The 15,852-nt window shown below is 41.5% G+C and overlaps 1 protein-coding gene across 2 annotated transcripts in view; it reads right to left on the bottom strand.

Moving 5' to 3' along the window:
- The window catches only part of ITGAE (integrin subunit alpha E), a 57,137-nt gene that overhangs the window by 10,311 nt on the left and 30,974 nt on the right, over positions 1-15,852 (bottom strand). For both annotated transcript variants that reach the window (XM_072138407.1, XM_072138409.1), the window contains 10 exons: positions 14,120-14,250; positions 13,796-13,920; positions 10,286-10,431; positions 9,325-9,450; positions 8,281-8,354; positions 8,061-8,193; positions 7,832-7,933; positions 5,555-5,634; positions 1,743-1,820; positions 52-124 (listed from right to left, as the gene is read on the bottom strand). In XM_072138407.1, the coding sequence (XP_071994508.1) occupies positions 52-124; positions 1,743-1,820; positions 5,555-5,634; positions 7,832-7,933; positions 8,061-8,193; positions 8,281-8,354; positions 9,325-9,450; positions 10,286-10,431; positions 13,796-13,920; positions 14,120-14,250 (1,068 nt within the window). The remainder of the gene's footprint in view (positions 1-51; positions 125-1,742; positions 1,821-5,554; positions 5,635-7,831; positions 7,934-8,060; positions 8,194-8,280; positions 8,355-9,324; positions 9,451-10,285; positions 10,432-13,795; positions 13,921-14,119; positions 14,251-15,852) is intronic.

Raw genomic sequence — 15,852 nt, 5'->3', positions numbered from 1 at the left:
TAAATGAGCTCCCTATACCATTAAAAACTGTGTAGAACCTTGCACACTTACATTAAATGTGTATTGGACCTCTTCATACAATTCAGGAGCTGATGGTATTATGACATAGAGTGCAGCCTGTGGACTAAATGTGAAGTTGTTACAGTATTAAGGGTTTACACATGAGCTTGTTGCTGCAGATTAATGTAAAAAAAAAAAAATTCTAGAGGATTAAGGGTCCTTCCACACTCGCGAGTGTGATGCGATGAACTCGCATGGCCCGAACACTGCAAACCGGAACTGAACTGACATGCTGAGTTCAGTTCTGGTTTGCAGCGTTGGGGCCGTGCGATCCGTGCAGCACGCGTTCATCGCATCACACTTGCGAGTGTGGAAGGGGCCTAAGCGTCCTTTACGTAAAACTTTTTTTCAGGCATGGACTGGGACATTGCATTTTCTATATAATTTTAATTGTAAGAGCTTATTGACAGGGACCTCTCTCCTCTTGTGTTAATGTTTGTTATTTCAACTGTATACAGTGTTGAGGTGTAATTAAACTTTCAATTAAATTTTCTAAGTCAATAACTCAGATGATAATAGTAAACTTTGTAATATACTTTATTTAAGAAATCTGACCACGTGTCCTTCTTTTCCCCCGGCCTTTCTTGTATAAATCAGCTTTCTGTCCTGTATCCATTTACAGCTGAGAGATAAAGGAACCTGATAAATTTTCTAAGGACTTACCTCTCTACAGACAGTCCTAATAATATATAACACAGGAGTCCAGCAAGTGGCCAGGTCCTTCAAAAATCCAAGTTAAAAACAGACATTTAATGAGATCATGTTAAGAACATCATGGCGCCATGAAAAAAGGAAAAAGAATGTATGCGTTTTGAATCAAGAAAATTCTTACTCCTACTGAAGAATCACTAATGAACTAGAATCTTCTTGATTCAAAATGCATCAGTTTTTTTTTATATTTTCATGATGCCATGATGTTTTTAACATGAATTTTTGAAGGACCTGGCTGTCAGCTGGACTCCGTTGTTACGTAATTATTTGGACTGCCCTGTGCCCAACGCAGCTTTTTTTCCTGTGCATCGGCATTAAAAAGAAAATCCAGGGAAGTGAGCTGTGCAGCTTTCTTTGTGTTTATTTTTTACAGGCAGGTACTGAATAATCTAGTCTGCTCAAAGAGCTGAATTATCAAAGGAAATATTGAGAAATTATCAAGTTAATTATTAGCCTTCTTATCTATGTGAAGTGGAGGGACCTCAGAAGGCTTTGAGATACACTGTTCACTACAGGAGAAAGAAGAAGCAAACAAAAGGCACAGAAAAGCTGCTTTACGTTATGTTGTATGTAACAAAGTTTACCGTTATCACCTGCTCTATTACCGTTATCACCTGCTCTGAATTTGAACCTGCTTTTGAAAAAATGCATCAAAGGTTTAACTAACTTGTTATTACCTTAATAGAAGACAAAGGTTTGCATGCGTACAGTGTCAGGAGTCAAAGTTCACTGTACATACACTAAGGCTAAAAATATTCAATGCCATAGTTTTCAAATACATTCATTCTTACATTTCATTGGGGTATCTATTTTTATCCAATCTCTAATGACAACAAATAGTTTTTCATGTATCGGAAATGAAATGTTTTATTTACCAAATTTACAGCCACTTTAAATGCCTTGTTCTATTTCAACACTGATATAAAAAATACAATAAATGATCTTAAGCTAAAAACATTTCAAGGACTTACACAGTGAGGACAGCGCTAAAGGAATGTCTTATGGGGAACACAGTTTTCTGAACAAGCGGTGCCGAGACGTTGTTAAAGCTGAAATCAATAAAATTCTATGAGATCCAATAATAATACTGTTATATAGCATTAAATTAACAGAACTTTTTTTTGCAATGAGAATGTAGAATTCATATACATGTTGATAAGACCCCAAAACATCAAACACAGTGCACTATGGGGGAGGGTCATCAAGGCCAGGGCTAAATTAAGGGTGGTGGGGGCTCCTGGGCGCAAACTGGTGGGGGCCCTTCCATTTTGGAAGTATATAGCCAGCCAGCCCCTGTGCTATATAGCCTGCCAGCCTCTGTATATAGCCTATCAGCTCCTGTAGTAAATAGCCTGTCCGCCCCTGTTGTATATATCCAGCCAGCCCCTTGTAGTATACAGCCACTAGCCCCCTGTAGAATACAGCCACCAGCCCCCTGTAGAATTTAACCGCCAGTCCCCAGTAGAAAATAGCCACAAAATACCTCACCTTCCACGACACTGCAGGCTCTTCCTCGTTCTTCGGAAGCATGTAGTGATAGGATGCTGACATCGTGATATCATCACTTGCCGCCGGCGTCCTATCACAACCTGCTGCCACCAAAACAGTGCATCAGCGATCTCCCCCAGTGATGGCAGTTTTGTCTAATTGACACAGCCGACATCCTAGACCCCTATGTGCGATGCGGGCGGCCACGGGCCGCTGCATATTGCACACAGAGACAGCCAGCGACTCAGCTTTAGCTGAGTCACTGATTGTCAGAAACTGGTGGGGGTCCCTTTAAAAGTGAAAGTGGTGGGGGCCCAAGTGCTCGAGCCCCGGGAGCCCCTCCTTTAATCTGGTCCTGATCAAGGCTTATTCTGGCACAAGGAACTACTACGGTAAATGGGTGGGGAGGGGTGTGAAGTGGGTGGTGCCGGGCACAAGTTATATAGTAGTGCCTGCAGTAGAACTGTCGGGCACCGGTATACTAAGAGGCCTCAATCTAATGTGTATGGATATTGTAAGGGAGTTTGTGCTTATACACCATTTTCTCTAGGTGAATGCTATATAATAGCACTATGACTTTTGGTGACAGTTCACCAATGCAACCAATCACTGGCCTTAATAGTTATCTAGGTTTAAACACGATTTCACTGCTAAGGTCCGTTAATCACATATCTTTGTGTACAGGTTACCACTAAGGCCAGTGATTACATGCATTCAGTAGTAACTGGGCATTTTGGCAGCCACCTGGGGCCTGTGGCCACCAAAACTACTCACCAAGTTTGATGATGACATATTGCTTAGAGATAATAAGAAAAAGTGTTTTCAATCATACTCTCCTCTGTATTGCTCCTCTTATGCTGCATGTACAAACACTGGAAATTACTACTACTCTATTGTTTATATGAGCATTACATAGTACTACTGCCCCTTCACTGCATAAATGGCCACTGCACAGATCTAACTTTATTAATAACCTGCATATGTGGCACAGCCCAGCACTACAGTACTCATCCTATATGTATATATATATATATATATATATATATATATATATATATATATTTATATACACTCACCGGCCACTTTATTAGGTACACCTGTCCAACTGCTCGTTAACATTTAATTTCTAATCAGCCAATCACATGGCGGCAACTCAGTGCATTTAGGCATGTAGACATGGTCAAGACAATCTCCTGCAGTTCGAACTGAGCATCAGTATGGGGAAGAAAGGTGATTTGAGTGCCTTTGAACGTGGCATGGTTGTTGGTGCCAGAAGGGCTAGTCTGAGTATTTCAGAAACTGCTGATCTACTGGGATTTTCACGCACAACCATCTCTAGGGTTTACAGAGAATGGTCCGAAAAAAAAAAAACATCCAGTGAGCGGCAGTTCTGTGGGCGGAAATGCCTTGTTGATGCCAGAGGTCAGAGGAGAATGGGCAGACTGGTTCGAGCTGATAGAAAGGCAACAGTGACTCAAATCGCCACCCGTTACAACCAAGGTAGGCTGAAGAGCATCTCTGAACGCACAGTACGTCAAACTTTGAGGCAGATGGGCTACAGCAGCAGAAGACCACACCGGGTGCCACTCCTTTCAGCTAAGAACAGGAAACTGAGGCTACAATTTGCACAAGCTCATCGAAATTGGAAAGTAGAAGATTGTAAAAATGTTGCCTGGTCTGATGAGTCTCGATTTCTGCTGCGACATTCGGATGGTAGGGTCTGAATTTGGCGTCAACAACATGAAAGCATGGATCCATCCTGCCTTGTATCAACGGTTCAGGCTGGTGGTGGTGGTGTCATGGTGTGGGGAATATTTTCTTGGCGCTCTTTGGGCCCCTTGGTACCAATTGAGCATCGTTGCAACGCCACAGCCTACCTGAGTATTGTTGCTGACCATGTCCATCCCTTTATGACCACAATGTACCCAACATCTGATGGCTACTTTCAGCAGGATAATGCACCATGTCATAAAGCTGGAATCATCTTTGAACATGACAATGAGTTCACTGTACTCAAATGGCCTCCACAGTCACCAGATCTCAATCCAATAGAGCATCTTTGGGATGTGGTGGAACGGGAGATTCGCATCATTGATGTGCAGCCGACAAATCTGCGGCAACTGTGTGATGCCATCATGTCAATATGGACCAAAATCTCTGAGGAATGCTTCCAGCACCTTGTTGAATCTATGCCACGAAGAATTGAGGCAGTTCTGAAGGCAAAAGGGGATCCAACCCGTTACTAGCATGGTGTACCTAATAAAGTGGCCGGTGAGTGTATATGCACTACACAAATCCACTACTAAAGCTTATTTGAAGTCTGGATGTAAAATGTTTTTGAAGAAACATATACTTTACAGTGGGGGGATGCAATTTTCTATACAACCCAGGGCCTGTGCTAGTGTTAATTTACCCCTGCATGCATCAGTGACCTGCACGGCAATGTCTATGGAATACATAAACAAGGACCGGCAACAATACTGTACATGTGTCTCTCTCTGGATTTGCGGACCAGGAGTTTTTGGGGATTTCCGTGCACCTGGCCGTCTGACTGCCGTGGATTTCAATATCTCCAGAAGGGGTGAGCCGTTACCGTTATTTTCTTTTTTCTATCAATACTGTACATGCTACTATCACTGGAACTCAGGACCTATAAATGCTAAGTACCGTATTTTTCAGACTATAAGGCGCACTAAAAATCCTTTGATTTTCTCAGAAATCAAAGGTGCGCCTTATAGTCCAGTGCGCTTTATATATGAACCGTACTTGCAGACAACAGCTGCCTTAAACTGTGCACAGGTCTTCCACCTGCTGGTCATACATCCTTATAATCAGGTGCGTCTTATAATCCAGTGCGCCTTATATATGAACCTAGACATTTTAGCAGGCATTGATTGATGGTGCGCCTTATACTCCGGTGCACCTTATAGTCCGAAAAATACTGTAATACTTTATTTTTTTATATAAAAAAAATGTATGTGCAGTTGACAACCATTTTATGGCAACATATTGGTATCTCAGAGGAAACTAAGGGCTCAGTACATTACACAAGTAAGTGTTTCCTGTAAAAATACAATGACAGTGATTTTTTTTATAGTTTAGACGAAATAAGTAAAATTAATCAATAGAAGAAATGGCAATTTTGGCAGTGTTGTGTAGCATTCAGTTTCATAGATGATATAATTCTAGGTCGTAACTCAATAAGGTTACAAACCCCCTAAATCATTTGTGGTAGGGAATCCAAAATGTTGCAGAAAAACCAAACAACACAAATCAGAGAAGATATTTTACTTACTTGTTAACCACATAATAAATGGTGGCCTCTCGAGTAGAAACTTTCTCTTCAGTAAGTTGCCAAATTATAGAAAGTGTCTCCTAAATGAAAAGTTGTGTATTATTACTATTAAATATAGGCACATCATTTTGAGGTCAAAATTTAGACACAATAAATAGAAAAGTTCCAGCTCCAGCTGAACTGTAAACAATTCCTTCTTTATTGTAACAATATTTTAAAATCCGTAGTGACCATCGTGGCCAACATGGTTAGCCATGGGTAAGATTGTTGTCTTCATTTGAAACTCATTGGCCATAATTTTCACTATGGATTTTAAATATTGGTACAATAAAGAAGGAAATGTCTACGGTTCAGCTGAAACTGGAACTATTCTTTTTATTGTATCTACCTGAACAGATATACAGAGGGATGGCCTGTGCCATATTGACCATTCTGTTGTGGTTGGAGGTGAGCTGGACTTTGTATCACAGAAGTCAGACAGTTCACTTCGCCATTAGGTCTTCTGTTATTTCCTTCAGTTATTGTGAGCCAAAATCAAGAGTAGTCAGACACACAGAACGGGTGCAAGTCTTCATTATATTCTATATTATTATAGCCTATGTACCGTCCCTTAATAGACGTGCCCCTTGTTCTGTGTGTTCAACCACTCCTGGCTTTGGCTCAGAATAACAAATACCTACATTCTTTATGGAACCCATTACCAGAACAGTCTCTTCAACCCGATGTATCCCCATTACCACAGCAATCTTTTTCATCTTTTGGATTTCCAATTTTTCTAAATTTCTAATTTATCTAAAATCTTTTTTTTAATAAAGTCTTCATATCTCATATTATAATTCTTATACTACATTGTACGGAGATGTATGATGTGTAATTATTTTTGCAGTAACATCTTTTGTTGTCACTGTTACCATTCTTGTGCTTGTACAACCATCCGATCATTTTTTTTGTCAAATCTTAACAAGTGAAGTAAAGGCATATAAAGGGTCAATTTGGACATTTCATCTATAGCATTATTCACCGTTTGGAAATATTTTAATATATCAGGAAAGTTTATAAATTTATTTTTTTAGTGAAAGGGGTGGTGATATGATTTTTTCTATTTGCATGTTTTTTATTTATTTATTTTTAATATTATTTTTAATATATATTTTTAATCCCACATACTCTATACTTATATTATATAAGTATATTATATAGTACACAATATTATATTATGTAATATTATATTATACAATATTACAATTTTGCAATATATTGTGCATATACTATATAGTTTTATAGGGAGTTGTCCCCTAAGCTGATCGCTGCACCTGATCACAGGCCAGGGCTTCGATCGGTGGCAAGATGGCCATCTGGCCTAGCTGTTGCAGTCTGGTTCAGCCATGGCATTTAAAGGGTTAAGAGTCATGATTATTGCATGAAAAGCTTACAGGTGTTAATGGCAGGTGTCTGCTGTATGTTACAGCAGACACCTGTCCTGTATGTAGAAAGCTTAACCAATGGGGCCTTAATGATACTAGGCCATACTATTAGGGTATATGTCATAAGAGAGTGGCAGCTGATTGACAAGGATGAGAGGTGTTGGACTCATATTGAGCAGCTTACCTAATGATAAGTAAATAAATAAATCTAGAGCCTTAATATTTTTGTGTTAATATAACTAAACAATTATAGAAATGAATATACTATATAAAGTAAACCATTCTATACAGATTATCATCACTGATACATGAACATAATGGGACAGATTTACTTACCTGGTCTTGTCGCGATCCCGCGGTGCATTGTCTGATGAGGATTCGGGTCTGCCGCGATTCACTAAGGTCGTGCCTCCAATTTCCTGCATGTGTCGCTTCTGCGCTGAGGTCCGCCGGAGTTCACCATCTTCTTTCTGGTGCATTTGAGTGCTTGATCTTGCGACACAATTCCGTTTTTAAATACCGCGGTTTGTCCGAATCCGTCGGGTTGTCCGACAGCCCGCCCCCCCATTTCTGTTGCATGCAAGCCAGCACCGATGCGCCACAATCCGATCACGTGTGCCAAAAAGCCGGAGCAATTTAGGACAAAATGTAAATATTTGGGAAACCCATCGGAATCGCGGTCCGCGGACCCTTAGTAAATGAGCCCCAATGTGATGTCATTTTTAGTAAAAAAATATTTTGTTGGGTACAGTTTTATGCAACGCGCATTAAGTCTTTCAATTCTGTGTCTTGCTGAATCAGCTACGAGATTAATCGGCATATAAATTATAACAAACATAAAGGTCGGACTTACCGTGGAGGCTTCAAAAACAGGATGTCTGATTCCACAGATCATAGTAGAATTAGATGAAGGAATTATTTTTGGAGCAGAACATTTGACCCCTGGATTTTTAGGCTATAACATAAAACAAGGCAAATATGATCACTAAAGCACAATACAAGATGAGAGACCGCTGAGAAACTGGGCAAGTAATTCTATCATAATTTATTATCATAGTGTCACTGTATTTTTTTTAATTTACCGGTCTAATGAAGGTAAAAAGCAAGTTTTCTGGATAAATTAGTGTCACGTTTGTCATGTAAGAGTGATCGCCTGAATTGGTAAGGGACAGAGTCACGGTCACATTTTTAGTATATCCAATGACCAGTTGATTCCTGAAAAAGAGGAAACAAAACAATCAATAGACTGATAGACCCAGAGGCTTTATGGTCATTATGTTCTAAAGCTCTGACCAGTCTTACCGAGATTCCCGGATGGTCAGGGATAAGCTTGGGATGCACCTCTCCTTGTTATTACAATCCTTTTCATATGGTAACTATACAAATATAAAAGAGGAGACTAGTTTCATAAATTGAATAAACCACAGAACCTTAAAAAAGACCATTTCACATTATTGTGTCTAAATGGGCAGATTATTGTCATTATTGACCTTGGAAATCACCTCAGAACCTGACATTTAACTATGGGATCAATGTAGTGAACCATCAGATTAAGGGTACCATGGGTCTTGGGCCCTTAAAGGGAACCTGTCACCACATTTAGTGACATGTTCCCATATTAACTTAATGTCACCCTTCTTTTGGGTAAAAATTGTTTCCCTCACATCCGCACAAATCAACTTTATCTTATATTACCTGGCATCAGAGGTGTGTCTCCTAATTGGCCAGGTCCTGCTATCTACTCTTCCCTATGTCCTATGCCTCTTCTCAGCATTCATCACTTAATGTCATGTAACCAAAGTGATGTCATCAAAGGTCCTTTACCCAGTTACATTTTCAACATCTACCCCATGTATGTATCTGAACATATGAAATCACAGCACATCTCCATGGACTTCTACTCCTCCGCCATGGAAGCATGCTGTGATTTCATGTGATCAGATACATACATGGGGTAGACATTGCAAATATAAAGTACCTTAGAGGACATCACCCTGGCCACATGTTATGAAGTGAACAGAGCTCTCTCAATGTTCCACACATCAGCATGTTCTGTAACAGTGAGACCTGTCAATCAGTGACAAGGAGGTAGGGCTATGCAAGTAAAATTTAATGTGCAGGACTCACTAATTGCGATTGTACTCATATCATGTGATTTATATATAAGTTTACAAACTTTGTTACATTGGGGGACACTGCTTTGCATATTTTTATTTACTGTTTTTGTAAAAAAGTTTTTTGTAAATGGAGTTTTTTGTCATGCACCTACTTTCCGATAACTTTGGATGAGAGTTGTACTTTTATTGTCTATCATTGAGCACATAAAAATATCCATATTGTTTTTACCTGAACAAAAGTATAATCTTGTTCATAAAAATCCAGCACTGGTGGTGAGAGGTCTCTTCGTGGATCAGATTTCAGTGTATAAGATATCTTGATTGTTATATCACTAAAACAATCATAAGTACAAGGCTGTAGGGTAGAAAAGATAACAATCTTGATTCATTTTTTCAAAAAGGGGTTGTTCACCTGGTGCACGTTCCCACCCTGTTTCCTCTCTCTTAGGGCTCTTGCACATGAATGTGTGAAGCCCATGTAAAGGGGCGTAACGTGGCACAATCCCATGGGCTGCACGCACAGCAGAGTAAGGGAGTCCCTGCATTAATGAATTATAATGCAAGGACGTTCCCTCTGTTCGGCCGGCAGAGGGGGGAATATCCTTGAATTATATTTCTACATGATACATAGACTCCTGTCCACTGCCCATGGAATCGTGCCACCATAAAGTATGTATGTATTTGGAGGAATATCACAGCACTCTTTAAGTAGTTGATGGCGCCAAACTAGGGTCCCAACCCCGTATGCATAGGAGAATATAGAAGATCCCACTCAATCCAATTTCTTGTACACATCTACTTTAATACATAACGTTCGGTCAAATTGACCTTCTTCAGGTGCGCATGGTACTGGATAGTGTTCGTAAGTGTACTAGATGGAAGCAGGGGGGCGGTCCGGGGAAGAGAGAGCGACTTGGACCGCCCTTCGTGAATACGCTGGACCTGCGCGCACTCGTCCGCCATGTGTAACCTCAGATGCGGCTACTCCACGCCCCAGTAGCCGCATAAGGAAATTTGAATATAAAGATAATAAAAGTTATCGAAACCGTGTGGGGACGTGAGGATTAGCCCTTAAAAGGACTATCCTCACGTCCTATTGATCCACCTACCACCCAATCTACCTTTATAGGTAGATTCGTGGTGGTAGGTTCCCTTTAAAGTATATACATACTAGGATTCTCAATAATTACCAGAACTGTCACTGTAAACAATGTACAGTTTTTATGTGCAATATGGAGTTTTTGATTGCTAGAGAATCCATCACTGAGTGAAATCCGCTTCTGCTCCATGAAGACATCCAGCTCCATTTTGTAATCAAGATAGGATTTGTAAAGTTCTGAAATGAGAAACACAGATGTATGGATTAGCAAATCTTATCTCACTCGGTTCCTCATATATACCTACAATGTATAGTAATAAACCCTTAATAGGAGGTTTCAAATGTTGCTAGATTTTACAACAGTTTTGTCAATCCCTATAAACTATGTAGTGCATTGAGAATAATAATAATTATTATTCCTTATACAGGCAGTCCCTGGGGTTACGTACAAGATACTTTCTGTAGGTTTGTTCTTAAGTTGAGTTTGTATGTAAGTCGGAACTGTATATTTATAATTATAACCCCAGCTAGAATTTTTTTGGTTTCTGTGACAATTGGATGTTAAAAATGTTGGGTTGTCATAAAAATCTGAATTTATAATAAAGCTTCATTTTTGCAGGCACATGTGATAACTGTTATAGCTGTTTATTGTAGCCCAAGTACAGTAAAATACTAACATCCATAGGTCTGTTTGTAACTAGGGGTCGTCTGTAAGTTGGGTGTTTTTAAGTAGGGGACCGCCTGTATAAGGAATTCTATTGAATGGAGCCGCAGGATGCATGATTGACCTGCACATTAGTTAGTAAGAATTGGACCCCCATTCTGATGGTCAGCAGGGATCCAATTTTGTGATCGTGTGGATAGGGCAGAACAATCGAAATTATTACAGATGTGAGCAAAATATGTTTACATCCCTTCATGCCTATATTAAAAAACACTACTAAAAACAGTAGTGTGGCATCCTGAAAAATAATAATATTTTAGATAAAGAAGCCTTTGTGCATATACAAAGCAGGTGAATCGGCTCTATGATAAGTGCAGTAGCAGTAGGTGGAGATGTCATCAGCTGCTCCATGCAAGGGGAAGGACTGGAGCAGCAGCACTAGAAGATGATGGAGAAGGAGATGGAGGAGACTTGTGTGCGGTCCATAGAAGGAACTGAGCTGCCTGGAGCTACCAGTGAAACCATCTACCTAACCGTCCACCTAACTCCTGTATTTTGCCTCAGCCTAATGGCTGCTAAAAAACTGAATGCATGAACAATAGAAAGTGACCCTGAGGAACCCACTGTACGTGTGGTGATACGTGTGGGGATATTTGTATTGTTCAGGTCCTTCATGGTGAATCATGAAATGAGTATTAATCATCAATCAATTGTTGTGCCTTGATGAGAACCTGCACTATGTGATTAGTTTACTATCCCATGGGTGCTGTAACAAAATATACACAATTATTTATTCATTTACTTTTTCTATGGTCATTGTCCAGGTGGGTAGCTGGACTGCTGGGTCTGCACACACTATTACAGGCTGTGCTTTCCTTAGAGATGTCATTTTCTCCTTTTGGTGTGGTACCACCAGGCGCGTCTTTGCCCGCAGTGGTGTTCAAAGCGTGGTGTTAAGTCGTGAGGCAGAATCATGGTCCGGGACAGACCGGGCAGGAGGTCGAGACAGGCAGCAGGGGATCAGAGTCAGGGACAAAGTAGGAGGTCAGGACAGGCAGCACAGAGTCAATGTCAGGAACGGAACCAGGGTCACAACAGAAAATCAGGAATACAGCAAATAGCATGAACTAGCTTTCTCAGAGGCACTAGGCAGAAAGATCCGGCAGGGAATGCTGGAAGAGGCTGTCTTTTATCCAATTTCCTGGGAATGGAGAGCACCAATCAGTGGTGCGCTGGCCCTTTAAATCTTCGAGCGCTGGGCTGCTGGATCCAGCTGGTGCTTGGGGACGCGGCAGCAGGAAGGAGAGTTGGGGACTGGAGAGATGTGCCCACGACCCGAGATGTGGGTCGCGGGAGAACCCGTGACAATTAGCATTAAATAAAGACAGTATTCAGAACTCCCATTCGTACGAAGCTGGGAACGTGAGTTGGGGGCCCTGCTGACACAGGAGGAGTGGGACAAATCTTTCCTATTCACACACAAGATGTCTTCTGCTTGTGCAGCACAAGAAAAGGGGTATAAGATAGTGGCACGGTGGTACCGGGTGCCGACAGTGTTGCACCTGGCTTTTCCCTCAGTTTCGGACATCTGTTGGCGCTGTGAATCCGAGAAAGGAGACATGTTGCATGTCTGGTGGAGCTGTGAGGCCCTCAAACCCTTTTGGAGCCAGGTGTTCGACATGTACCAACGAATCTCGGGCAAAACGGTGACCGCAGGTCCAGACATAGCTCTTCTTTCAGTTCTCCCGGGCCAAATAGGAGCTCAAAAGAAGGACATACTACGTTTTTGTCTGATTGCAGCTAGGGCGGTAATACCACGCCACTGGCGGTCAACCACTTGTCCGTCCTTGGCCGAATGGGCAAAAGAAATGTCTCACCTGTTCCGCATGGAGGAACTCGCTATATTAACACCAGAAGCCCACGAAAAGTTTCTCCTTGTGTGGTCCCCTTGGATGAGATTTAGGGATTCCCCGGACTTTAAGGCTCTTTTTGAAGTTCAGGCTCCTGGTTAGAGGTTCATACATATCCTCGGGGGATGTGCACTGCCTGGTTAGGGGAGGTGCGGAAACCCAGAAGCCTTCCTAGCTCCCTTTAGCACTCGCTCCTTAGGACCCCCCCTCTTCCTTGCGTTCTCCATTCCTTTTGTATCTGTCTAAAATTATGTTACGTCTTGTGATGTGTTTATCTGTTTCCTTTTCTTGTCGTTTAGCTTTTTATCAGTATTCTCTTTCCAAGGGCACAACTTACCGCGATCTGTGGAACTAAGCTCGGCCTTATCTCGTAAGGTAGAGAGTAACACAGCTATGGGGGGGGGATAAGGAGGTTAAAGGATATAATCTCTGTAAAGCTTTGTCACAGAACCTGCCTTTCTTCCCACTCGGAAGGCCTTTTCCTTATATAGGGCCTCCCTGAAGGTTAAGTGTATGCCCTGGATATATGTTTACTATATGTTTACCATACATTGTATTTTTTGTACTAACTATTGTAAGATGTTTCTAATGTATTGTGAATTTTCGTTATATAATGTTCAATAAAATTGATTCAACATAACAGTATTCATTAATAAATGGCATGTTGTAGGATTTCTCATTTACTTTGAGAAGGGCTGGTCCTAAATTCCTGTACTGAGCAACAGAACCTGAACAAAAAGTTTAAGCCCCACATTTCCAATTTACTATCCATTGGGAAAGTATTAACGGAGAACAAGTTGTCCAAAATCTCACAATACCTACTATCCTTATCAGCCTGTCCCTTGTCCCTCCCTTATGTCCTACTCTGCCACCTAATGTCTGTCCCCCCTCCCCCCACCCTGAGAGTCCTCCTCACAGCCCCTATCTCTGGTAACATATGAATGAATTTATATATAGAATTCATATTCACATACCTTTCAGCAGCCGCCCTAATACCAGATATTTCTACATGTATATGTTTACTTACCTGTCTGGTTGAAAGGTATCACGTTAAAGCACAGATTAGCATTTATAGTTGTATCCATATGTGTAACAGGGATTTTACTGGGTTCAAAATCTATAGTGGCCCTTATTTTAACAACTGGACGGGACCTGTAGGCACAAAAAAGGCAGATAACTCAGAATATAGCTCAATACTTAGGTAACTCAGAACTTATTGTTAATGGGGTAGGGGTTATGGGTAGAGGTAGGTTGTTGTTGATCAAAAATGAAAATCATTTTTGGAGTAAAAGCATGTTTCTATATGAAACAGTAACAAAACAATAGCACAGTGAAACTTTCAGGAACTTACTGAAGAACAATAACATTTCCTAAGGCCCCAATAGCTAAATCTGGATATTCATCTCCAGTAATATCCAGGCCTCCATTTATTGCCTGACCAAAGAACTGCAGCTTCTGGTATAAATCTGATGGTCGGATCCTCTGTAATATAAATGGATAGAAATATTTAAATGACATCTAGAATGGGTTCGCATTACATCTTTTGTATACGCTCAACACATGCATTGGGTAATCTCACGACGTATACGCTGAATGTATACATTGACATAAAGTGGTAGATTGAGGCATAGATGTTGCCTCTGTCTGACCAGCATATGTCGCATCCTGCAGGATGGTCTTTCCATCCTGCTCTCTCCTGCTGAACAACGTATATGCTCAGCGGATGAAATAGTAGCCTCTGGGGGGACGGATGGAGCATATTACATCCTTCCTCCAGCATTGCGGAGCAGATACGTTGCTCAGCAGGAGGGATGATCCAGTGATGTGACTGTCCATATAAGGACAGTTACATCTCTGGGTAAACACCCTGCACATTGGCAGCAGCCAAGCGCAAGCTGCTGACAACGTACACTCCTCCCCCCACATTCAGGAAGGAGGAGGCGCCCCCGGCAAGGTATCTTACAGACAAAGAACAGTTACAAGGTGCACATCCCCTCTAGCCAAGTAACTTGTAACCATTACTAAACAATAAATATGAGTACAGGGAAAGAGAACAGGTAATTGATAGCAATACAGAAATCAGAGGTAAATAGACAATCAGACCGGGAAGTACGGGATGGGGGGGGGGTTATTAGGCTATTGGCTATATGCCATATTACTACTGTGGGCTTAATCAGTCCCAGGTACAGATGTTGCGGCTTTTTAAGTTTCATTGGTATCATGTATGTATTTTTGCAATTTCTGAAATAGAGATGAATATATTTCTTTACTACATATGGGTCTGATCATTAATAGTTAATAGTATTAGGTTTTATACTTTCTATGTTCTAGGGACTATAGCAGCGGTCGAGAACCTATGGCTTGCGAGCCAGATGGGCTTTTAAACAAACCATTTACAGTCCAGATTGTATTTTCAGTTTGAAAGTTTCCCTTTAAAGGGAAGCTACCACCCCGATTCTACCTATAAAGGTAGAAGGGGTGGTAGGTGGATGGATGGGACGTGAGGATAGCCCTTTTTTGGGCTAATCCTCACGTCCCGGGTGTCTTTTAGAATACTTTAGCTGCGCGCCCTCGTCCGGGTCCCCTGCGTTCTGCGCATGCGCAGAACGCAGGCCTTCGGCTGCGCGGCTCCGGGTGCCGGAACTACTGCACATGCGCAGTAGCCAGGGGACTCGGACGAGGGCGCGCAGCTACCAGGAGCTGCGCGCCGAAGATTACCTGGTAGGCGGAGTAACGTGGCTACTGGGGCATGGAGTAGCCGCGACTAGTAGCCTCATGTCCGGCTACTCCACGCCCCAGTAGCCGCATAAAAAAATTAGCATATACCTGAAATAAAGTATTCTAAAAGACACCCGGGATGTGAGGATTAGCCCAAAAAAGGGCTATCCTCACATCCCATCCATCCACCTACCACCCCTTCCACCTTTATAGGTAGAATCGGGGTGGTAGGTGCCCTTTAAAGGGGCACTTTACTTATCATCCATATATTAATTGACATGCACCAGTCATTTCTTGGTGAATATCTTACTTTTTGTTTGAATTGCAATACTGCTCCTGAACCACCTGGCAATTCATTTTCCCCTT

Source organism: Engystomops pustulosus, chromosome 2 (genome assembly GCF_040894005.1).
Source record: "Engystomops pustulosus chromosome 2, aEngPut4.maternal, whole genome shotgun sequence".
Classification (NCBI taxonomy): Eukaryota; Metazoa; Chordata; class Amphibia; order Anura; family Leptodactylidae; genus Engystomops; species Engystomops pustulosus.
The sequence above is the reverse complement of the archived record's forward strand: the minus strand, read 5'-3'. Positions and strand labels throughout refer to the sequence as shown.